This window comes from Bubalus kerabau, chromosome 4, assembly GCF_029407905.1.
Source record: "Bubalus kerabau isolate K-KA32 ecotype Philippines breed swamp buffalo chromosome 4, PCC_UOA_SB_1v2, whole genome shotgun sequence".
In the NCBI taxonomy this organism is placed as follows: domain Eukaryota; kingdom Metazoa; phylum Chordata; class Mammalia; order Artiodactyla; family Bovidae; genus Bubalus; species Bubalus kerabau.
The window spans coordinates 24,379,224-24,404,605 of NC_073627.1; the positions used below are offsets into that span (position 1 = coordinate 24,379,224).

The window sequence follows — 25,382 nt, forward strand, 5'->3', positions numbered from 1 at the left end:
AGACAGCTGGGGCTTTTACTTTGCAAACTGCTTGAAAGCCAAATCGAAAGTGCCAACTTCCGCAGAGGTGTTGAACACTACCACTACACAAGCTCCACGCCTAGCTCCGAGAAATCCGAGACAACCCAGAGAGCAGGCAGGGTGGGGATAATCTCGCGAGAAGCAACGTATAAATCATTTTTCGCGATATTTGGTGCCCAGCCCCTTTCCTCTCTCTCTGTCTCTCTCTCGCAGGATCACGGTTAATCTCGCGATCTTTTGGAAGTTCCGTTGGGGAAGATGGCGGCGGCCGCGAGCACCCTTCTCTTCTTGCCGCCGGGGACTTCAGACTGAGTCTTCCCTGGAAGAGTGGGACTGCAGGTGCCCTGCGTCCCGGGAGCCCGAACCAACTTGGTTCCTCCATTACTGGTGGGGAAGGGCATATCCTCTTGTGTAGGATTTAGGCCCTCCCCGCCGTCAGGATGAAGGCTCAGGGGGAGACCGAGGGTGAGTGACTGAGGGGGAAATCAGGGGGCGGGACACAGCTGGGGGAGCCAATGCCTCCGCGGGGGCCACTCTCCCGAGGGCTCAGGATTTAGGAGGCGGGATATGTCTGAGTTTTAGTCTGACTGCCTTCCTTGGTGATGGAGAGCTTCGACTTTGGCGAGATGGGGGCTCCCAACTTGAGTGTGAAGGTTTCCTATTTGGCAGGGGGCAACATTTGGACCTCAGGGCATTTTTTAGCCTAAAAAGATGGGAGACCGGGCAAGTTAATGTAAAACTTGCTTCTTCAGAAGAGAAATCTGAATGATGATATAAAACAGTAATAGAACGCTGTATATCAAAGTACTGTAAGATGTTTTGGCGTGAATGAAATGATTAGGGCCTTACGGTAGTAAAAGCCAGTAGTTTTAAAAAATGTCGCAGTGTTCATATCTTGTGGTATTGTATATTTTAAAAATGCTTTTAATTTCAGTCTTTAAATATCTGAACTAAGAACTGCTGTAAAACACTTTTCTGTGTAACTTTATATTCTCTAAAGTTCCACACTTCAGCTTAGATGCTCCCTTAGCATTTCGGACATAGTTCTATTGATACACGATTATTTTCTTGTCTTCTCCAATGTACTCTGAGCTTAGTAGAGCAGGAGCTTGCTTTACTCATCATTGTATCGTCCTGGGCACGTAATGTTGTGTTGTGTTAGTCACTCAGTCGTTTCCGACTCTGTGACCCCACGGAGTCTACCAGGCTCCTTCGCCTATGGAATTCTCCAGGCAAGAACACTGAAGTGGGTTGCCGTTTCCTTCTCTGGGCGCATAATAGTTGCTCAAAAAAAAGTTTCATTGAAGCATTTTTGTAAAGATATTTATCATCGGCCTTCTCAACGGAGAGAAGGGAGGTGTGTTTGAAGGAGAAAGGAAAAAGGGTGCAGAGGAATGACAAGTGTAAGTGGAATCTTAGTGAGGCAGGAATTTTGTCTAGTTTGCTCACTGCTGTGTCTCTGAGATGTAAAATAGTGCCTGAGTGAATGTCTTAAATGTGGGAATTGCCAAACATTACTCCAGAATCATAAACTGGATGAAACAGCCCCAAGAACAGTTTTCCAGATGAAGGCCTTGGAAGGAGGAGTTGAATCTCTATTTGAAGATGTCACTACTTCGATTGCTGACATTCTATTCATCTTTCAAGACATCTTTTCTGTAACATCCCTAAACTATTACACACTTTTCCTCCTTTGAATTTTGATAGTAATGTGTCTATTTTTAAGAGCATATCTCATTTTGCTTTGTGTGATGGTTATTTTCACATTAACTTATCCACACCCCCTCACAGATGTCATCTCAGGCATATTGTATTTTTGCACTGCTGGTCTCCAGCACAGTCCTTGCTCATGTTAAGCAGTTAAAAGAATTACAAGAGTGTTGGAGGTTGTAGGAGTTTCCTTCAAACAGTATCTGGGATCCATTCTTTTCTACCTTTCTTTTACCTTTGCCTGAAACTCATCCATTAGTCACCTGACATGTTCCTTGTTCATACAGTTTGAATTCACACAGGAAATAGCTGAATGGCAAATGAAGCTTGTTTTCTTGATAATACTTACAAATTGATCTATTAAAATTATGTGATAAAATTAAGAAAGTTGTATTTTCACATTGAAAACCAACTAACCATAGTAAGGCCATGTTCAAATGTATGCTCTGCATATGTCATGCAAAGGATTTCATGCATATCATGAAATTATTTTGTCGTTAAACAGTAGTCTTGATCCTCAGGACTGGAGGTGGTTCTTTTTTTGCTTCTCATTAAGTCTGAAGAGAAAGCAGTCCCCTTCTACAGTGTTTGTTAGATTAGGCCCATAATTTCTGTCTACTTGTTATTAGAAATGAATTCTTTGTGTATTTTGAAGTAAATGATATTGGAAAAGATTTTAACTGAGTTCGTACCAGGATGAAGTATGGGAGTTTTGTTTGCAAGAAAAACTGTGGAAGGGCTTGAACGAAGAGTTGCTAATGATGTTTTCTGATTTATATCTTAGAGTCGGAAAAGCTGAGTAAGATGAGTTCTCTCTTGGAACGGCTCCATGCAAAATTTAACCAAAATAGACCTTGGAGTGAAACCATTAAGCTTGTGCGTCAAGTCATGGTGAGGATTATGGTGAACTGGATAAAGCGTTGTGCTTAGAAAATTATTTGATAAGCTGAGTTGCCTATGTAGACTTTTTCTAGCTAGTTATTATGGTGTGTCTTCAGTTGTATTTCTCATAACATCATACGAACAGGATGGCTTTCAACTTTTAAGAGTCTACCTAAGAAGAAGATATGTTAATAGAATTTTGTTAACCATGAGTTATAGTAAGCTGGGATATTTTAGGCAAAAGTTGTAAGAAACACACTTATAAAGCATAATGAGTTTCCTAGTGACGTAGTGTTTAGGATTCCCAGCTTTCATTACTGTAACCTTGGGTTCAATCCCTGGTTGAGGAACTAAGATCCCACGAGTCCCACAGCGCTGCCAAAAAAAAAAGATACACGTGATAGCCTGATATAGAGAAACATTTACTTTTTACTTCCTGTCAAGCTCCTTGATTCTAATGTGTTAATACTTTCATTGTATCTATACTGGTAGTAGAGTTTGCAGTCATTTTTAATTAACTTCACTTGTTTACTCTGATTTTCTCTACAGTACTTTCTCCTTCCTGAGGCATTCATCAGTATGGGAAGCCCTTAGTTAAGTGGAATACAGGGAGTGGGGTGAGTGTATAGCACAGCACTAGTAAGAGAACTGAATTTGCTGTCAAAAAAACCTTTATTTTAATCTTGACTCCACTACTACCTGTATAACCTTGGACAAATTACTTGTTTTTTCCTACCCTCAATTTCCTCATCTAGAAGGTAGAGACACCAGTTTGAGTAAGATGAGCAACACCAGTTTGCTTTTTCACACAGTTTTGCTGTAAAGATCAAATGAGATAATGGACACCAAAATGTCATGTTGCTTAGAGATTTCTGTAACTAAGTTCTACAGACATCTTCTGGCTCAGGATTTTATACATAAAAAAGATCTGTAGTTTTTTTTTTAAGTCTTAATGACAATTTTTCCAGGCTGGGTATTCAGAGGTTGTCATTTTTTTTACTAGAAGGCAGCCATATTCTAGTTTGAGATACCACCTCTAAATGATATTGTCATTAGAGAAACATCATGAGCTAGAGGACTCCAGGTGGCTACTAAGACCCTCTCTTGGGTTACCAGTTCTTGGTTAGGTCACTATACCTTCCATTGTCTACTTGTCACTTTTGCAGATTCAGAAACGTACTTTTATTGGTGTGTAAAAGATTTTGAAGAATTTTCAACAACTGTGTGTGTGCATCCTAAGTCTCTTCAGTCATGTCCAACTCTTTACGACCCTATGGACTGTAGCCTGCTAGGCTCCTCTGTCCATGGGATTCTCCAGGCAAGAATACTGGAGTGGATTGCCATGTCCTCCTCCAGGTGATCTTCTAAACCCAGGGATTAAACCCATGTCTCCTGTGGCTCTTGCACTGCTGGCAGATTCTTTACTGCTGATCCACTGGGGAAACCCTTTTAAAACTGACATACTAACAAAATCTCAGTAGATTAACATGAAAGTCAGAATGCCTGTTTATTAATGAGGGTTTGTCTTTCCAGTTAACAAAATACTGGTATCCATTGTCTAGAGCAATGGACACAGTCCTTGTCTATTTAAGGTATAAAGGAATCTGGATTATTAATTAAGCAGATGTTTGGGAGCATGGAATTAGAGCCAAGAGAGATGGATTTAGGGTGTGGAAAAGCCTCAAAACCTATCCTTGTATCATAAAACTGCTCATACTTCTGGGGACTAGAATGTTGTACAGAGAGAAACTGCTTCCTTGAATAGGTTTAGAAAAATTATGCTAAATTTTTGCTCTTTGGATTTTTGGATTATGGATCTTGTTTCCTAGAGTCAGTCTGTTGGGTGGGCCAAAAATTTCATTCTGTTTTTTCCGTAACATGGAAAAATCCAAATGAACTTTTTAGCTGGCCCAGTAGTCTGACTAAGGTTTGGTTGTATTTCTTAGATTACATGCATATCACCTTATTAGGTTTGGGAATTGTCAAATTTGAGCCACCCCATCGTGAGTCTTAGGATATAGTCATCTTCTGCAGGAGGCTGATTTCATTTATTACATTTTGATTCTTCTAATTATTTTAGATCTGGAAATACCTTTGTTGTAGACTTTTTTTTTTTTTGGTTGCACTGTGTCATGTGGGATCTTAGTCTCACAGCCAGGGATTGAACCCACATCCCCTGCTTTGGAAGCATGAAATCTTAACCACTGGACCACCAGAGAAGTCCTAGATGTGAAAATACCTTTTTCTCCTTTCATGGATATAGATATGGTGTATCCATGTATTCAGTAGATTAACCTTTCCTCTTTTGGACAGATGGACAAAATAACAATTAAAAATTTATAGATTATCTAGAATATATAAGAAATATAGAGTATATAGACTACTTCATAATCTGTAGACTCCTGAAATATTATTTCTAGAATAATATATGTGTTTACCAAAAACTATTGGCTTGGTTAATTTTTTACCTCAAATGTTTTCCTATTTTAATATAGGAGAAGAGGGTTGTAATGAGTTCTGGAGGGCACCAACATTTGGTCAGCTGTTTGGAGACATTGCAGAAAGCTCTCAAAGGTTTGTAAACATTGTTGAAATATGCTAACTTCTTAAAAACGCTCCAGTTTAGGAAAGACTTTTATACTAGAAATGTAAATTGAGATAGGTAGGTCTCACTCTTGATTTCATTATGAAGTTGAGATGAACTTTTACCTGAACTTTTGAAACATTTATTTTTTATTCTATTTTGAAGGCTGGTAGAGACTCAAAAAATAATTGATGAAGGATAACTAAGGTAGCATATAGGAGGGGGAAATTTTTTTCCTTCACATGTTCTCTCCTAATTAACTCAATAAGAAGATGGACTTTTTGACTCTAAGACTTTTACAGTATTTATTGAGAATGTTTTCATAAGAAAATGAAAAGAGGAAAGAAAAAAATGTTTTCAGGAAAGCAAACATGAAATTTAAGTCATGAGCTTGATTATTCAAGCTTATAATTACTACTCCTGTCTGGTTTTGAAGGAAAAATGAGAGTAAAAACAGACAAACAGGTTTTACACTGATTATCATAAATGAGTCGGGATTGGATCCATACCCGCTTTACCACTAGATGACCAGCAAGTCCCTAAGTATGTCTTCTTTAAAGATACATGCTATGCTAAGTCACTTCAGTTGTGTCCGACTCTGTGTGACCCCATAGACAGCAGCCCACCAGGCTCCCCAGTCCCTGGGATTCTCCAGGCAAGAACACTGGAGTGGGTTGCCATTTCCTTCTCCAGTGCATGAAAGTGAAAAGTGAAAGTGAAGTCGCTCAGTCGTGTCCGACTCCTAGTGACCCCATGGACTGCAGCCTACCAGGCTCCTCCATCCATGGGATTTTCCAGGCAAGAGTACTGGAGTGGGGTGCCATTGCCTTCTCCGTCTTTAAAGATAACCTGTCCCAAATGAGTAAAGAAAAAGTGAAAGGAGAAAGGTCCAGTTTTTTTCAAATAGATCTTTTTTTTTTTTTTGACCCTTATTGCTTAGGCTGCAGCTAAGCCTTATCAGTGAGCTTTGTGCAAATTATAAGCATTTGAACTATAGATAAGCTTTGTGCAGATTACAAGTATTTGGACTATTGAATGTGTTTATGGCTTTGGAAGGACAGATATACTCCTCAGGATGTTTCTGTCTTTGAAGAATACTATTTAAGTTATTTGGAGCATGCTTTGTGATTTCCTTTTTTTCACCCTTTTGTAGTAACATCTTTACCAGCAATGACTGACCGTTTGGAGTCTATAGCAAGACAGAATGGGTAAGTAGTATATCTGTAGGCAGAAATATTTAACTTAGTGTTGACTTTGGGTGGCTTTATTTATGTGTCTTCTATTAATTTTTGTTTTGATTTGTTCCTGCTAGACTGGGCTCTCATCTCAGTGCCAGTGGCACTGAATGTTACATCACGTCAGATATGTTCTATGTGGAAGTGCAGTTAGATCCTGCAGGACAGCTTTGTGATGTAAAAGTGGCTCACCATGGGGAGAATCCTGTGGTATGTGTTGATATTTCACTGGAATCTGTGGGGTTTACTTAGGGACATTAATTTTTAAAGATATTGTTGGGGTTTGAAATAGCTTGGGTTTAGGTTTTTTCACGAGCCACTGTAGAGATGATGTGATGGGCTACAACATCAGTAGCTGTAGAGTGGAATTTAGAATACTCTGGGTCCATCTCTGACATCATCCAAAGGCTTTGACAAGAAGAAACACCAGAGGAACTTTTTCCAATTCATATCAACAAACATGAGCCGCAGTTGAACAATAGGTGCTGGGGATACAAACAATTTAAATTCCTATCCTCAAAGAACTTATAATCAAGAAGGACAGATAATCTTGTATGTAGCTAATGTCTCTGAAAAGCCCTGTAATAGAGACGAATGTAACAGGTGTATAACCAGACAGTTGGATATGAATTCCAAGGATGGCTTTAAAGAGAGGTCCTAATGTTTTAAACAAGCAACTGAAAGTTGATTCCTTTATAAAGTATTTCATATATTTGATTTTTAATTTCCTGACCCAACCCCATGGTTTACCAAGTAGGAAGAAGATGTCTTTGATATCTTAATATAAGGACCTTTAATAGTTTTAATGTTTTTGTTATAAAGCATGTGTTATTAATAAAAAAGAAAAAAACTTTTGATGTCTTCAAGCATCTTAAAGTAGTTTAGAGTTTTAACATAATTTCTTTAATTTCAGAGCTGTCCAGAGCTTGTACAGCAGCTAAGGTGAGCAGCTGACATTTACATTCCCTTTTAGTGGCAGACAGTGCTGTTCTTTATAGTTACATTTTGAGAATGGTCAGAATTTACTTTTCTAAGGAACAACTTTATTTTCTTGGGTCAAGATTTTTCAGAGTCTATACTTGATCACTTTCAGAATTGACTTAGCTTTTTTTTTTTTTTACACTCTATTCCATCTATCCTAGGGTTTCCCAACCTTGACAGTATTGCCATTTTGGGTTGGGCCCAGTTCATTCTTGAATGTTAAACAGCATCCCTGGTTTCTCCCAACTAGTTAGGATCTATGATAACCTCCTGATCTGTGATAATCAAAAATATCTCCAGATATTGTCAGACGTCCTCTGGAGGACAAAATCACTCCTGGTTGAGAACTACTGAGTTAACCTTAGAAATTCTCTGTGGAACAAAAATAAATAGAACCTAATTATTGAATTAGAGAAAGCTTGAGAAAATTGAGTCTATACTATGGAAAGAACTTTTTTTCACTTTGAGAAAAATTGTTTTATATTTCAGGTTTATGGGTCCCAAATCATAGTAAAGTGCTAGGCTTGAAGACAGTCTCTTTTAGTAATTGATGTCTTTTGTCATTGGCTTATCTTTTCTCCTTTAATTGAGTGGAGATTTCCATGCTTAAATTTAAACCCAGAATTAACTCTCTGGGAATTTGAGAAAGTTGTTACATCAATTTTATGTTTTAAATATAGTGAAGTTATCAGATATCACAGGGAGGAATCTTACAGGTTTAACATTGAGAAATAAGTTTTACACTCAGCCTTCCAGTGATCATTTTAATGTCCTTACAACCAAATATACCAGATTTGAATGAGCTTTGAAAAATTGCAATGCAACATAAAAAAATAACCTTTTATGAGTTCATTTACTCAATAAGTCTAGCAAAGATGTATTATCAGAATAGTCCAGGAAATCAGTATTTCTGGTTCTAATGTAGAATAGGAGACTGTACCAGTTTATGGACTGATGGTGTTCTAAAGTTAATTTGTAAGCATGTTTGGAAGTGGGAACCTTAGAAAGAATATTAGTCTTTACCAGGTATTTTTAATCACTCTATATAGATGATGATTTTAAGGTAAGGAATATATTTTGCTGTTGCTCTTGTTTCTTTTTAGTGTCTTCATGGCACTTTGGGCAGTAAGTATTCAATAAAATGCCTGATCAGGTATCTGACATTGTCAGAGCAGTACAGTTTTCAACAGACATTTTTTTTTTAAAGTTTGAAAAAGGATATAGAGACTTAGAATTGTTGAGTTGTGTTGGATTCCTGCCTATAAAAGCTTATTTGACTAAGAATCCATCTCTGAATGTTAGGTTTTAGGATGCCAGGATTCCTGGTAGTAGTTTCTTGTTCCTGGGGTAAATCTTGCTATAGGATTGTTACAGGAACATTTTAAAATATATCGTTTGCCTCCACACTACCTATTCTGCCTTTACTTAGGTCTCCCATCTCTCTCCCACTGTTCATTTCTTTTCTCTGCTCTTAATGTATACATGAAAGTGTCCTATCTTCCTAATTTATTTACTTCCTTTTTCTCTCTAAAAGATTTTTTTTCCTCATGACATCCAGTCATCTCAGTTACAAATTAAGAGGAGAAGTGCTTTATTTAAACTATGTCTCATTACTTAAGAACAAATTAGTATATGAGGTAACAGGTCTTTTTGACTATCTTTTATACTCTTTATTAGCACCTTCTCCCAAAAAATGGAGCAGAGAAAGGAGAACATTGTATTTTCTTTTGCAACTTTTGATTGATTCTAGAAAACTCTGGGGGGAAAAAATAAAAGCAAATTATTAAGATTAGTTTTATATAGCCTTGATTTTTGGGACTTTGCTGATAAGATTGAGTAGTAATTATATGTTTTATTCTCTTCCCTCTCTCCTCTTCCCTGAACATCTTACAGGGAAAAAAATTTTGATGAATTTTCTAAGCACCTTAAGGGTCTTGTTAATCTTTATAACCTTCCAGGGGACAAGTAAGTATTTTTTGCTTTTGTTTGAAAAATTAGTATAAATCTATAAATCATTTTGTACTTAGAAATTTGCCAAGTCTTCTGCCCTAGCTCATTTGTAATTTCTATTCATTCTGACAGTCTATAACTCAGCTTCTAAATTAATGTCTTTTAAAGGTATTTTAAATAAACAGTATCTGCATTAATGATTATAGTGCTAAAAGGTAGATTATAATCCTTGAGGTATCTTCAGCATATTGATTTCTAGGCTGAAAGAAATTGTCATGGGACTGGTTTTATATTGTTAACCTAATTGGGATTCTGCTTACTTGGCTTGGTCTTTTAAGTAGAGATAAAAATTAGCTTTGGTAGATCACTAATGATTTTGTTTTTTAATTTTTTTTTTTTTTAAATAAATATCTAAGTTGCTTCCAAGGTAGATTTGCTCTCTAGGCTTTCAGTGTTTGTGTATATGTATATTTGTTAACTAATTCTTGTTCTGTTTACTTTCCAGCAAACTGAAGACTAAAATGTACTTGGCTCTCCAATCCTTAGAACAGGATCTATCTAAAATGGCAGTTATGTATTGGTAAGACTGGCTCAAGTATCAATTCTCTTTGACCTTGTTCTTAAAGTTTTTTGTCTATAGGTTGCTAGGCTTCTGTTATTTAAAAAATATGTATTATAGATGTATGTTACTATGCATCTGTATTTTACCTGTACTGTACATCTTGTCCATATCCTTTCACTTCCCAAATGATTGCATTCCATTTTCTGAATATCAGTATCCCTAAGTTGTTGGTTGGTATTCCATAGGTTTTATGAGAAGACTTGTGAAACCTGGCCTCCCTTCTGATAAATAATATTATAGTTGTAATTTTTGTTCACCATATTACACACTGGTATATTCTTATAAATAATCCCTTCACCTTGAGGGTGAACTATAATTGTTAAATGCCCAAGATAGAGTCATTAGGATAGAATTAAAAGATGTGTAAGGGCTGAACTCATTATGACATTGTATACTAATACCTTCAGGGCTTAAATGTAAATAAACATAGATCATTTGTCTTGCAGGAAAGCAACCAATGCTGGTCCCTTGGACAAGATTCTTCATGGAAGTGTTGGCTATCTCACTCCAAGAAGTGGGGGTATGTGATGCTATTTTGCTTGTTTAGAAAAAAACCTAATTTTTAGTTGAAAGATTACTACTTAAAATTTCCTCTTGGTTTTATAAGCAGAAGGTGAAAATTACTAGTCATTTGTGATGGTTTTCTTTTTGTTTAATTGAAATGTAGTTGATTTTCAATGTTGTGTTAGTTTCTGGTATATGGTAAACTGATTCAGTTGTACATACTTTTATTCTTTTTCCTGTTCTTTTCCATAATAGTTTATTACAAGATACTGAACGTAGTTCCCTGTGCTATACAGTAGGACACTGTTGTGTAATAGTTTGTCTTTGCCAATCCCAGACTCCAAATTTACCCATTTCTCATTTGTGTATTTTTTAATGGTTTCTAAGGTGTCAATACTTGCCCTCCCCTAGTTTTCATATTTTTTAATTGTGAAATAAATTGTTGCTGCTAGAAATAATACTTATGCTTCTGACATATTTCACAAGCTGCTTTGGATCATGAGTTCTCATATTTTAAACTAATTTCTTGTATATAGGTTTATAGGAAGGGAATATTTTTCTTTATTTGTAAGTTACCTGATAAAGTGGTGATAAGTTTTATTTTTCATAGGTCATTTAATGAACTTGAAGTATTATGCCTCTCCTTCTGACCTGCTGGATGATAAGACAACATCCCCTATCATTTTGCATGAGAATAATGGTAAGACTTTCAGTATAAAGTAACTAAAGGTTTTGCTCAGTGTTTAAAAAATATTTAAAAAAATTTGAATGCCCAGACCTGCCTCTACTTTCTGGTTTGCTATTCCCAAGTAAATATGCCATCCGTATCAAAGTTTTCCATTTCTACCAGAGTTTGCTTCTGATATATGCATACGCATTCATACATATATACATATGTATATATGTCATCTAGTTGCTCAGTCATGCTCGGCTCTTTTGCGACCCGATGGACTGTAGCCTGCCAGGCTCCTTGTCCATAGGATATACATACATAATAATAAAGGCTTAATTGGTCGTTTTGAATGAGTAAATGAGTGAATGAGAAAATGTAAATGATCTGACTTGAAATTTGCTTTAATCATTACTTTAATGGTAAAGAAGTTAACCAACTTACTAAAGAACTAAAATAATGGATCTTACTTTGTATTTGCACTTTTTTTGGGTGTACTACATGGCTTGCTGGTTCTTAGTTCTTTGACCAGAGATGGAACCCCATGCCCTTGGGAGTGAAGGCACAGGGTTCTAACCACGGACTGCCAGGGAATTCCTGTATTTGCACTTTAATAGACTAAAACCTAATGAAAAATGGCCTAATACCTCATTTTGCTCCCCTTTTTAACTTCAATCATTGACTTACTATAGTCATAATTCTATTTAAATGCATTCTGAAGTTGGAAAAAATAAGTTAATATTGGTAATTGGTCTTTAAAATTGTTTTCCTTAGACTGCATTGTTTCCTATATTTTGTATTATTTACTAACAGAATTATTGGTTTGTTAGAAAGGTACTTGTAGCATTTCTAAGGTATATAGGTATAGAATCTGGTAATTAGGGCTGACAAATTACACAGAAGCTAGCTTTTTTTTTTTAATGTTAAGATCCTTATAATTTGTGTTACTCTGGAGAATACCATTTTTTTTCTTTTTCCCAGTTCCTCGATCTTTGGGCATGAATGCATCAGTGACAATCGAAGGAACATCTGCTATGTATAAACTCCCAATTGCACCATTAATTATGGGATCACATCCAGTTGACAACAAATGGTAAGTGAAATATAATTCTAGGGTAGCAAAGTCCATTTTTTTCAACTTTAAGCCCAATAAGAAACAAGTATTACTTTTACTTGGCTCTTCCCACACTTGACTTTCTAGGGGTGGGCTTTTTGTTTTATCCATTTGATTTCTCTTTTCGGTATTTGCATGCTCCTCTTTGAAGTCTGCTCATAGAACACAGTTTTTTTGTGAGAGAGAAAGAAGAGAACCGTGCTACTTCCACTGGCTTAGTGGTTTAGTGATTGCTCTATGGGATTTTCTTATGGGACTTTATGTTGATCTGGAGCTATGTTGGAGTAATATTAATAACTAGAGAATGTGTTTCAGGATAGATGTTCGATAAGATACTTTAGGGTTAACAAATAGGATATTTTGGAATTGGGGGAAGGAAGTTCAAAGAGTGAAGTTCGATAGCCTTTGTATGTGTTTATCTGATACAAACATGTCTGAGTGTTGAGATTTTTCATTTTTACATCAATTCAGAATCCCAATCCTCCACTTTTTTTTTTTGAAGGACTCCCTCCTTCTCCTTAGTTACCAGTGCCAACAGTGTTGATCTTCCTGCTTGTTTCTTCTTGAAATTTCCCCAGCCACTTCCAGTATCTAGAGCATTTGTTCAGAAAATTCAGAACTGCACAGGTGAGTTTTAAGAAGCATCAGAAGCTAATAATTGTTATAAAAGTGAAAGCAAACTTCAAATTCACATTATCTTAGCCCTCTTTCAGTCTTGACCTCAAAAAACTAGTGATAGGTATAGATATCATGGTGTTTTGAACTAGTCAATGCTTATTAGTAAGTACTTTTTGAATAAATGGGTGAATGAAGGGAAAACTGAGCTGTCAACATTTTCATCTTACTGTGATTATATTGATCTTTGCTGTTCCAGGAATTCCATTGTTTGAAACTCAGCCAACTTATGTACCCCTCTATGAACTGATCACTCAATTTGAACTGTCAAAGGATCCTGACCCCTTACCTTTGAATCACAACATGCGATTTTATGCTGTAAGTAAGGTGTTATGGATTGTTGTAGATTATGGTTGGACCCAAGATCAGAATCTTCCTTTTACAGGATACCTGAAATCAGAAGACATTCTTTTGGCTTACCGGATCATGTCCTGTTTTCTCAGTCAGGCAGGAAATTACAGATATCTTTGAAATGTACTGAAAAAGAACATAACTTCCAAGTTAGGAAACAATGTACATTGAATTGTTGAAATTTCCAATGAAAGTCTCTTAATGGTATTCTAAACTTTTATAAGCTTATAAGTAGGTATTAAGAATTCTTGCTGTTTAATCCTTTCAAGTGCTGTGAACTTCTGATCTACAGAGTACTTACAGAGAAGAAAGTACTGGAATGAGTGAATTAAGGACGGTTTTTAAACCACATCTGAACTTGAATTTATTTGAATGTTTGACAATAGTCTAAAGTAACAGTTCCTCAATTCTGGCTCCATTATAACTGTATACTGCTACTGCTAAGTCACTTCAGTTGTGTCCAACCCTGTGTGACCCCATAGACGGCAGCCCACCAGGCTCCCCCGTCCCATAGGGTGTTATTAAAAATAAAAATTTTGCACTTACTGTTCAGGGACCCCTTTTATACAGATTTCTGAGGTAATTTTTATGTTAACTAGGTTAGGAAACCACTGGCAGAACATTTAGAAAAAAGGGGTGTTTTCAGCCAAGTGAGTGATTGGCAAGAAATTGCTGATTTTTGAGGAGTAGGGTGTTTTGTTTTGTTTTGTTTTTTCAGGATAGTTTGTGGTTGGAGTACAGTGGCTGAGTAAATAGCATTTGTTCCCTTTGTTCTTTTTGCCCAGGCTCTTCCAGGTCAACAGCACTGCTATTTCCTCAACAAGGATGCTCCTCTTCCAGATGGTAGAAGTCTACAGGGAACCCTTGTTAGCAAAATCACCTTTCAGCACCCTGGCCGGGTTCCTCTTATCCTGAATCTGATCAGACACCAAGTGGCCTATAACACCCTAATAGGAAGCTGTGTCAAAAGAACTATTCTGAAGGAAGGTACTGCCTTTCCTTTTGCTGTATTTACCGGTAAATGGTACTGATTACTCTGCTACTGCTAAGTCACTTCAGTCGTGACCGACCCTGTGTGACCCCATAGACGGCAGCTCACCAGGCTCCCCCGTCCCTGGGATTCTCCAGGCGAGAACACTGGAGTGGGTTGCCATTTTCTTCTCCAATGCGTGAAAGTGAAGTCGCTCAGTCGTGTCCGACTCTTAGTGACCCCATGGACTGCAGCCTACCAGGCTCCTCTGCCCATGGGATTTTCCAAGCAAGAGTACTGGAGTGGGGTGCCATTGCCTTCTCCACCTGATTACTCTAGTAGTTCTCTAATTTGGTGGCTCATCATATCACCTGTGGAGCTTCTAAAACTACAAATATTTGGTTTCCATACCAAATGAACTTAATTAGAATCTCTGTGGGAGGAGTTGGGAATCTAGTTTAAGCTCTGTGGAGAATTTTGATGGAAGCAATCTGTATATTGGCATATGGAAACTACTGAGTTTTTTTGCAATGGACTTACTTACTGTTTTTCTGCATGCAGTGGTGTAATTGGGTACCTAGGGCCCTGAATCTTGCAGAAGATATATATAAGGTATAATTGGAGATTTTGTAGGAAGAGAGTTCTTGACACCTAAATTTTAGGTTGTTAGGCAGTGCTTCTCACGTTTTAATCCTGAGTATATTTTCTCCACCTTCTTTGGAGAATTTTATCATATAGCTTAAAAACAGATGAGACCTGTGCCCTTTTCTTCTCTCCCAGGATTCTGGAATGCTGATGTTTTTCACACAGTTTGCTCTTAGAAATCTTGATATGAATTTTGGCTGCTCTAGTTAATCATAGTTAATTTTTTACTTTACATGAGTTGTAAACATTTCAGTGATAGAACGGTGCCATTCAAATGGTAGGCAAGGAGAAACCCAGAAGGTAAATCAGGACATATATTTTATGGGAATAAGAATTGTTCCAGAAACGAAAAATTTTAGAAAGTTGAAGTAATGACACAGAACATGTGCAAGTATCCTTATGACCCTTCTGTTTCATGTATCTCAATCCTAGGAGATTACCCACATAGCTTTAGAGCATTTAAAAATGAGTTTTTGTGAGATAGTTATGAAGTTAGTCCTACAGAGATGCATACTTTTCCCCAAGAAAGTATATAATTCTTGTCTCTGGGCTTTCAGCATGTTTGGCTAAGAAACCAATGATGATAGTTATATGTAAGTGTATTTGGCATAAATATATCATTTTAGATTGTATTCCCTACGTCCATGTTTACCAAACTATGGAATGTATAGCTAACAGCTGTATACTAGTAGAAAGCAGAGTTTATGACAGTGATTCTGATGTCTGCTTATCAAATAGAATGAGAAACTCCTCTTGGCCACATTTATTTTCAGAATTGATTTTCAAGGCAGGATGTTTATATCTGCCAAGGACTTTATCAATTTAGGGATTAAATATCTTCATTTAAAAAAACTGAAGTTTACTTTGTTTTAGAGTATTTATAACATAAACTGGTAGATTCTTGGGAATCTGATTTCTTCAATCACCTGTGAGTGCCAGTGGGTTTCATGTTTTTAAAAAAATATATGGGATTTAGTTTCCAGTGAGGGAGAGAAAGGATTTCATAATTAATGATTACTATTTACACATCTCAAGTCTTTATCTGGTTGATTATTTTATGATCCTTTTCTTTGCCTTTTAGATTCTCCAGGGCTTCTCCAATTTGAAGTGTGTCCCCTCTCAGAGTCTCGTTTCAGCGTGTCTTTTCAGCACCCTGTGAATGACTCCCTGGTGTGTGGTGAGTTATGTGGGTGGCTAGCACCTCTCTCAGGGTAGCAGTTTGGTCCTTTTATCTCTTCTTGAAAAGTCAGAAACTGAAGCCAAATCCATCCTAAACACCTCCTATATGTTTTATTTTTCAGTGGTAATGGATGTGCAGGACTCAACACATGTGAGCTGTAAACTCTACAAGGGGCTGTCAGATGCACTCATCTGCACAGATGACTTCATTGCCAAAGTTGTTCAAAGGTAGCACTGGCCCTTTTTCATCAGAGTACCATTAAGAGGTGTATAAAGAATGCTGTTTTCAGTAATAAATGAATTAGAAATTTAGGAGGAAGGCATTTAGTCACTGCTTTGAATTCACACTTCTCTGCTTTTGGATCTAGAAGCAATATGAGTTTTTGATTTTATAAATCTCATAAGAGTAATAGGAAGTAAAGTAGGTAACTTCAGACCCAGTATTAGGGCTCTTTTATGAGGGAGAGAGCTGAAAAAAGATGTAGATCTTTTTTTCACTTTTCCTCTGTGTCATTTTTGTAAAAAACACATGTAATATGTCAAACAGCAGTATGTGGGAAGATACTTTAGCCATTCAGCTTCCTGGAAGCATTAATATGTAATTTCAAGAGTTTTTAGAGCAGGTACGAGTGGTCTGTTTAGTAAATAAAAATAAATTTTATTGACACATAAGACATGCCTGTAAATGAACACATGCCTGTTCCTTTACATATTGTTTATGGTAGCTTTTGAGCTAAGATGGCAGAGTAGCTGGGCAAAAACCATATACTCTTAAAAAGTCAATATATTACTATCTGGTCTTTTAAGAAAGGTTGTTGACATAGTCTAGAGCAAATTGTTTTCAAATATGTTTATAAACATAAATTTATCTGTAACATAAAAAGTGCTTTGCTTTAAAATAAAAAGGATTTCCTGCCAGTGGTAGTACTTTTCACAGATAGCTTTGGGGTGATTTAAGCTATTTAAGTATAGAATTTGATGGGTCAAGAGATTTTTCTAGTGGTTCATCAATTAAGATAAATTGTATATACAATTACACCATTAATCACATGTGAAGTCCCCAAAGGAGGGCATTTTCTTACTGAGGTCATTATTACCAGTTTTATTTTAGTTCAGTATGGTATCTAATTATTTGGACATCTGTTTAGGATTGGTTTGTTTTGGGAGGCATGTCAAAGGAGGTTGATGATTGCCTCCTGGTCCAGATTTTTTTTTTTTTTTGGCTCCTCTGTGTGGCTTGCAGGATATCAGTTCCCCATCCAAGGATTGAACCTGGGCCCTCAGCAGTGAAAGCTTGGAGTCCTAACCACTAGACTACCAGGGAATTCCTTCCAGATTCTTTTTATTCATTCATTCATATAAAATATTTATTTGGCTGTGCCAGCTCTTAGTTGTGGCATGCGAATCTTTTTTGTGTGGCATGTGGGATCTAGTTCCTTACCAGGAATCAAAATCAGGCATCCTGCATTGGGAGTATGGAGTCTTAGCCACTCCATCACTTCCCATCAGGGAAGTCTTCCTCCAGATTCTTTTTAGAATGGGTATATCCAAAGCTCTGGCATTTTACAGAACTGCTCCTGCCTTACAGGTTATCTGCCTTACATGAAAACTGTTTATTGCACATCTTTACTTAAGGCAAAAGTAAAGCCTTTATCTCAAATGAAAAATTGGTTTAAGTAGCAGCTAGTGCATTGTTCATTTTGTTTTTTCCATCTTATTTTACAGATGTATGTCGATTCCTGTGACGATGAGGGCTATTCGGAGGAAAGCTGAAACCATTCAGGCCGACACCCCAGCACTGTCCCTCATTGCAGAGACAGTTGAAGACATGGTGAAAAAGAACCTGCCCCCGGCTAGCAGCCCAGGGTATGGCATGACCACAGGCAACAACCCAATGAGTGGTACCACTACACCAACCAACACCTTTCCGGGGGGTCCCATTACCACCTTGTTTAATATGAGCATGAGCATCAAAGATCGGCATGAGTCGGTGGGCCATGGGGAGGACTTCAGCAAGGTATCTCAGAACCCAATTCTTACCAGTTTGTTGCAAATCACAGGGAACGGGGGGTCTACCATTGGCTCGAGTCCGACCCCTCCTCATCACACGCCGCCACCTGTCTCTTCGATGGCCGGCAACACCAAGAACCACCCGATGCTCATGAACCTTCTTAAAGATAATCCTGCCCAGGATTTCTCAACCCTTTATGGAAGCAGTCCTTTAGAAAGGCAGAACTCCTCTTCCGGCTCACCCCGGATGGAAATGTGCTCGGGAAGCAACAAGACAAAGAAGAAGAAGTCATCAAGATTACCACCTGACAAACCAAAGCACCAGACTGAAGATGACTTTCAGAGGGAGCTATTTTCAATGGATGTTGACTCACAAAACCCTATCTTTGATGTCAACATGACAGCTGACACGCTGGATACACCACACATCACTCCAGCTCCAAGCCAGTGTAGTACTCCCCCAACAACTTACCCGCAACCAGTACCTCACCCCCAACCCAGTATTCAAAGGATGGTCCGACTATCCAGTTCAGACAGCATTGGCCCAGATGTAACTGATATCCTTTCAGACATTGCAGAAGAAGCTTCTAAGCTTCCCAGCACTAGTGACGATTGTCCACCCATTGGCACCCCTGTTCGAGATTCTTCAAGCTCTGGGCATTCTCAGAGTGCCCTCTTTGACCCTGATGTCTTTCAAGCCAATAATAATGAAAATCCATACACTGATCCAGCTGACCTTATTGCAGATGCTACTGGCAGCCCCAGTAGTGACTCACCTACCAATCATTTTTTTCCTGATGGAGTAGATTTCAATCCTGATTTGTTGAACAGCCAGAGCCAAAGTGGTTTTGGAGAAGAATATTTTGATGAAAGCAGCCAAAGTGGAGATAATGATGATTTCAAAGGATTTGCATCTCAGGCACTAAATACTTTGGGGGTGCCAATGCTTGGAGGTGATAATGGGGAGACTAAGTTTAAAGGCAATAGCCAAGCTGACACGGTTGATTTCAGTATTATAGCAGTGGCTGGTAAGGCTTTGGGGCCTACAGATCTTATGGAGCATCACAGTGGTAGCCAGAGTCCTTTATTGACCACTGGGGACTTAGGGAAAGAAAAGACTCAAAAGAGAGTAAAGGAAGGCAATGGTGCCAGTAATAGTAGTCTGTCAGGGACAGGATTAGACAGCAAACCAGGGAAGCGCAGTCGAACCCCTTCTAATGATGGCAAAAGCAAAGATAAGCCTCCAAAGCGGAAGAAGGCAGACACTGAGGGAAAGTCTCCATCTCACAGTTCTTCTAACCGACCTTTCACCCCACCTACTAGTACAGGTGGATCCAAATCTCCAGGCAGTTCAGGAAGGTCTCAGACTCCCCCAGGTGTTGCCACACCACCCATTCCCAAAATTACTATTCAGATTCCTAAGGGAACTGTGATGGTGGGCAAGCCCTCTTCTCACAGTCAGTATACCAGCAGTGGTTCTGTGTCTTCCTCAGGAAGTAAAAGCCACCATAGCCATTCTTCCTTATCTTCTGCTTCCAACTCAGGCAAGATGAAAAGCAGTAAATCAGAAGGTTCATCAAGTTCTAAATTAAGTAGCAGTATATATTCTAGCCAGGGGTCTTCTGGATCTAGCCAGTCCAAAAATTCATCCCAGTCTGGGGGAAAGCCAGGCTCCTCTCCTATTACCAAGCATGGACTGAGCAGTGGCTCCAGCAGCACCAAGATGAAACCTCAAGGGAAGCCATCATCACTTATGAATCCTTCTTTAAGTAAACCAAACATATCCCCTTCCCATTCGAGGCCACCTGGAGGCTCTGATAAGCTTGCCTCTCCAATGAAGCCTGTTCCTGGGACTCCCCCATCCTCTAAAGCCAAGTCCCCTATCAGTTCAGGTTCTGGTGGTTCTCACATGTCTGGAACTAGTTCAAGCACTGGCATGAAGTCATCTTCAGGGTTAGGATCCTCAGGCTCATTGTCTCAGAAAACTCCCCCGTCATCTAACTCTTGTACAGCATCTTCCTCTTCCTTTTCCTCAAGTGGCTCTTCCATGTCATCCTCTCAGAACCAGCATGGGAGTTCCAAAGGGAAATCTCCCAGCAGAAATAAGAAGCCGTCTTTAACAGCTGTCATAGATAAACTGAAGCATGGGGTTGTCACCAGTGGCCCTGGGGGTGAAGACCCAATGGACGGCCAAATGGGGGTGAGCACAAATTCTAGCCATCCTGTGTCCTCCAAACATAACATGTCTGGAGGAGAGTTCCAGGGCAAGCGTGAGAAAAGTGATAAAGACAAATCAAAGGTTTCCACCTCGGGGGGCTCAGTGGATTCATCTAAGAAGACCTCAGAGTCTAAAAATGTGGGGAGCACAGGTGTGGCAAAAATTATCATCAGCAAGCATGATGGGGGATCCCCCAGCATTAAAGCCAAAGTGACTTTGCAGAAACCTGGGGAAGGTGGTGGAGAAGGGCTCAGGCCTCAGATGGCCTCTTCCAAAAACTATGGCTCTCCACTCATCAGTGGTTCCACTCCAAAGCATGAGCGTGGCTCTCCCAGCCATAGTAAGTCACCAGCATATACCCCCCAGAATCTGGACAGTGAAAGTGAGTCAGGCTCCTCCATAGCAGAGAAATCTTATCAGAACAGTCCTAGCTCAGATGATGGCATCCGACCTCTTCCAGAATACAGCACAGAGAAGCATAAGAAGCACAAAAAAGAAAAGAAGAAAGTAAAGGACAAAGATAGGGACCGGGACAAAGACCGAGACAAGAAAAAATCTCATAGCATCAAGCCAGAGAGTTGGTCTAAATCACCCATCTCTTCAGACCAGTCCTTGTCTATGACAAGTAACACAATCTTATCTACAGACAGGCCCTCAAGGCTCAGCCCTGACTTTATGATTGGGGAGGAAGATGACGATCTTATGGATGTGGCCCTGATTGGCAACTAGGAACCTATTTAAAGCAAAAATATGGCCAGAGAAGAACTAAGTGTATAGGCAAATCATCATAAGGAGTGAGTCAGAAAGGTCTGATTTTGTGTTTTAAGAATCTTAAATGGCATGGCTTTGACACCAAGTGGGATGAATTTTGAAAGGCATAGCCGGACCCTACTAAAGAGACCATAGGGTTTGATTCTGGTTACCACAAATCACTTGTTCCTTTGCCAGAAAAAAAAAAAAAGTTTTAAAATATTTGCTTATGAAAGGGCGGGGGTGGGAAGGGCTTAGGGAGAGGGAAGGGTGGGAAACAGTTTTGTGGGAAATATTCATATATATTTTTTCTCCCTTTTTCCATTTTTAGGCCATGTTTTAAACTCATTTTAGTGCATGTATTTGAAGGGCTGGGCAGAAAATGAAAAAGCAATACATTCCTTGATGCATTTGCATGAAGGTTGTTCACCTTTGGGTAGTTGTCCATTTGAGGCAGGGGCAAATGAAGGACTTGGGTCATTTTGGACACTTAAGTAATGTTTGGTGTCTGTTTCTTAGAGGAGTGATTGGGGAGGGAAGATGATTTTAGCTATTTATTTGTAATATTTTAACCCTTTATCTGTTTGCTTTTATACAGTGTTTTTTTCTAATTCTATGAGGTTCAGGGTTCAAAATGATGGGAGGCAAGGAGGAGGCTTATTTGGTGGTAGGGAGCTTGTGGCTTATGCTGGTAATGTAGTATCAAGCTGAAGCAGATCAGTCAGAGCCCACCTTTGGAGTCAAGTAGAAAACCAAAACGGTGTTTTTGTTATAGGAGGTTTTTCATAGGGTTCAGACATCATAGGAATATTAGGAGTTATTAGGAGTTATCTTTCTGTGGAGGTATTGATTTATAGTTTTTTCCTTTAAAGAAAGCTTGGCTGGCTTTTTGGAATGTAAACATGTTTTCAGATGCAGTAAAGTTTAAAAGTGGGATAGCCTCCCTGACCCAGTGGCATGAAAACCATTACAGAATTCATAGTTCTCCTATTTCTACAATGTGCCAAAAGTCCACATCCCAGCATTTTGTTTGTAGGAGAACTGATGCCATTCCTGAGAACTGGGCTCCTTGTTTCCCTTCATCACAAGGATAAGGAGTCCAGACTTTAATCACTCCACTGTATGCTCCCTTAGATAAAACAGTAAAAAATTTGCAGCCATAGTTCACTTAAAACAGTTTTCAAGCTCACTTGAAGTAATGGGGGCCTGGAATGCTAGGTGGGCATGAAGATAAACCCTTGCTACTATGTAGCAACACAATTGGACCTTTTTGGAAGAACAGGTCTGAGTCTGGATTCTGGGGGACATCAATAAGAAGCCCTTCTCATACATATAGAAATCCAGGAGACCATTTGAGTGCAACACAAGTTCTCAGTATTTGGAGGGTCCTCTCAAAATTCTGCGGCCTTACTTTGATTTTGACACCTGCACTGTGCCATTCCTGATGATTCCATTCAGGATCTGTATCAGCAGGATGGGGCACGATCCCCAGCACAACTCTTCTGGATTAAAAAAAAAAAAAAAAGCCAGGTGATTCATTTGTGTGTGTGTGTGTGTCATAAATGGAGTGACTTCATCAGATACTGAAGAAGATTTCTATATTCAGCTCTTTCTGCAGGTTGGAGTTAGCATAGAGTTGGAAAATCAGCTTTGGCTTTCTTTCCTGACTGTCTCTGATTTCCTTTAGTGTTCTCCCTTTTCTGGTCATCAGCTCTCAACAACTCTGCCACTTTTGTGTCCCAAGGTAATAAGAAGTAGGAAACGAAACATTGCAAAGTGGAGCAAGAAAAGTTATCGGTTACCGTATCAGAGTCAAATGTCTTGGGTGACACTAAGGAGGACATGGGCAAGGTGATACCAGAGTGCTTTATCTTGTGATGCTGATACAGTAGCAGCCTCTCAGACATACAACCAGGTTGGATTTCTCACAAGTTTCTCACCTAGTTTTGAATCTTATCCCATTGGTTTCTGCAGGAAAAAAAAAAAAAAAGTTAAAATGGTTTTTAAGTTTGGGTGGGGAAAGTATGGGGAATGTACTGCATAATATCAGGGGCTCAGCTCCCCCAAGTAGAGCCAACAAATACCAAAATGAGTAAACTGGGAAGCTTTTTCTCTCTTTCTGTCTTCATCCCAGATCAAAGAATTCCGAGTTAGGATCTGGATGAAGGATAAGCCCCTGAATTGTCGATGGGCACACCCCACACACTGACCCAGCATCTGAACTTGCTTAACAGGGAGCCGGGGCTAAACTGCTTCACCCTGCCTGAGAACCAGGGAGCACTGCATTTCTCCACAGGGTGGAGGAGAAGAGGCAGAATAAACCAAGCCTGGGACACCTCCCTCCTGTCTAGGTGTACTCATTCTTCTGTTTCAAAAGACGACAAGGACATGAAGTCAACTTCTACCTATCTTCTGCTGCTGGTGTCTTATGTATTCTTAGTTTGACCTGATTCCTCTTCTGTCTTTTGGCTTCATGTTAGGGGTTCTTGGTCAAAACCTGCTCTGATGTACATGAAGATTACAGGTTCAAAAAATCAGTTTATTTTAAAAAGTATGGGGGGAGGTGTGAAATGAAATGATATAATTGCCAAAACTAGGCTTGAGGTTGGTGGCTCTTGGAAGGATTTTCCTTAAGGCCTAGGTCTGAAACTACAGGGCAGCACTATCATGAATTCTGAAAAGAAGCCTTCCAGGGAGCCAGTGAGTCATAGTATCCAGTTGAGTCACTTAAAGCAGATTCCAGTATAGGAAACTCATTCACAATCCCTTGGCAGTCTCATTTTTTTAACCTTTTATCCCTAAGTCTCCCTCCCTCTTTATTTCTACCCTTAAGTTTTTTTGAGGGGTAGGAAGTACCTAACATCTCAGAAGCTAGGTTGGGAAACATGCTCAGTTGTAGAAAAACTGAGCTTTAAATTTTGTGTTTTAAAAATGTACATCAGGAGCAGTTGGGGAGGGTCTTTTCTAAAAAAACTTTCAAATTTGATTTTCTGTGCATATGGCCGTTCTGTAAATACTTTGGGGTTTTTCATTTTTTTGAAAGTAGACAAAAATCTGTGGGATTTTTTTCCCAGAACATTACAAAAATGTGTTTATTTACATGCAAATAAATTTCTTTGATAAAAAGCACCATGTGTATGTGTAATACATTTTTAACTTTTGAATACTTTTGTTTATTCAGCTTTTAAAAAATCCAAAAAAATTTTAACAAAGTAAAAAAATCTCCTGAGTAGTACTTGATAATGGGTTAACTGGAAAGGATAATTGAAATTAGAGAAAACCCTGTGGAAGTTTTCATCTGATTTATCTTGCTCAAGCCACTTTTACTATCTTTTGCAGGCCTCTGTTACCAAATTCATCAGTAGTTCTTGCTGAGAGAAAACTGCTCTGAGATGAGATGCAACTAAAAGGTTGTTTCTATTTGACGGACGTGAAGCAGTAACATTAACAGTGTCTGGGACAGGAGGAGCTGTAACATCTAGACCTGGGTGTGTGGGCCTGAGAACAGGTTTCTGAAGCTGGCTTCCTTGCTTAGGAAGTCCTTTCTAAGATTAAAAAAAAAAGTTAAAAAAGTGCTTGGAAGGATAAGCCTTTAGGGTAAAATGTGCCCGTTTAAAAGATCTCTGCACTTGCTGCTCTTAAAGTAAGCTCATCTCTTAAATCAGACATTCATAGTAAGCCAGTCACTGAAAGTGCAAAGGAAAAGTGGTAGGAAAACAAAATCATCTACTTCGGAATACAATTAGAAGTGGTCCAGCCAGGACTGCTAGAATTTGTGATACAGTTTCTAATATTTTATCTTTGAGATATAATTCTGTGGTTTTCCGCTCTAAAGGTAAACATTCCTTCTTTCATAGAAATCAGATCATAAGTTTCGAGACCTGGAATTGCTAAAGTATACTATGACATACCATGACACAATCCAGCTTCTATGGAAAAAGAGAGAATGTTAACCATTGGGCAAGGTTCCCCCCCACCCCCGCGCCGCACCGCCTACTCGTTCAGACACGCTTGTTTCTCCCGCCAAAGTGGCGTCAGGATCAGGCTCTCACCAACCAGAGCGCTGATTGGAGGGCGGGTAAGCGCTAGAGCCCATTGGGTGCCAGCGGCGGTCTGGCGGCGGAGGGGCGGGGGAAGCCAAGGCCTTTCTGTCTCACCCGCCCCCACCTCCACCAAAGCGCGCCCCTCCCCCAGCTAAAGAAATGGTCGCCCAGCTTCTGCACTGCACCCCCTGACCACAAGGCACGAGGTGCGGCCTCGCTGCTCGTCCCCAGAGCAGACGGCAACGCAACTGTCCCCCCGAATCCATGC

At 39.1% G+C, this 25,382-nt stretch overlaps 1 protein-coding gene across 1 annotated transcript; it reads left to right on the plus strand.

The window, feature by feature from the left end:
• The first annotated feature begins 195 nt into the window (after positions 1-195).
• On the plus strand, positions 196-21,698 carry MED1 (mediator complex subunit 1). Its single transcript, XM_055576001.1, has 17 exons — positions 196-486; positions 2,516-2,622; positions 5,109-5,187; positions 6,351-6,405; positions 6,510-6,642; positions 7,346-7,374; positions 9,307-9,378; positions 9,869-9,943; positions 10,432-10,505; positions 11,100-11,189; positions 12,141-12,252; positions 12,776-12,900; positions 13,148-13,266; positions 14,085-14,286; positions 15,996-16,091; positions 16,216-16,321; positions 17,819-21,698. Exons 1-17 carry the CDS (start codon positions 462-464, stop codon positions 21,048-21,050), a joined length of 4,731 nt encoding a protein of 1,576 aa, XP_055431976.1. The 5' UTR covers positions 196-461; the 3' UTR covers positions 21,051-21,698.
• Positions 21,699-25,382: the final 3,684 nt, after the last annotated feature.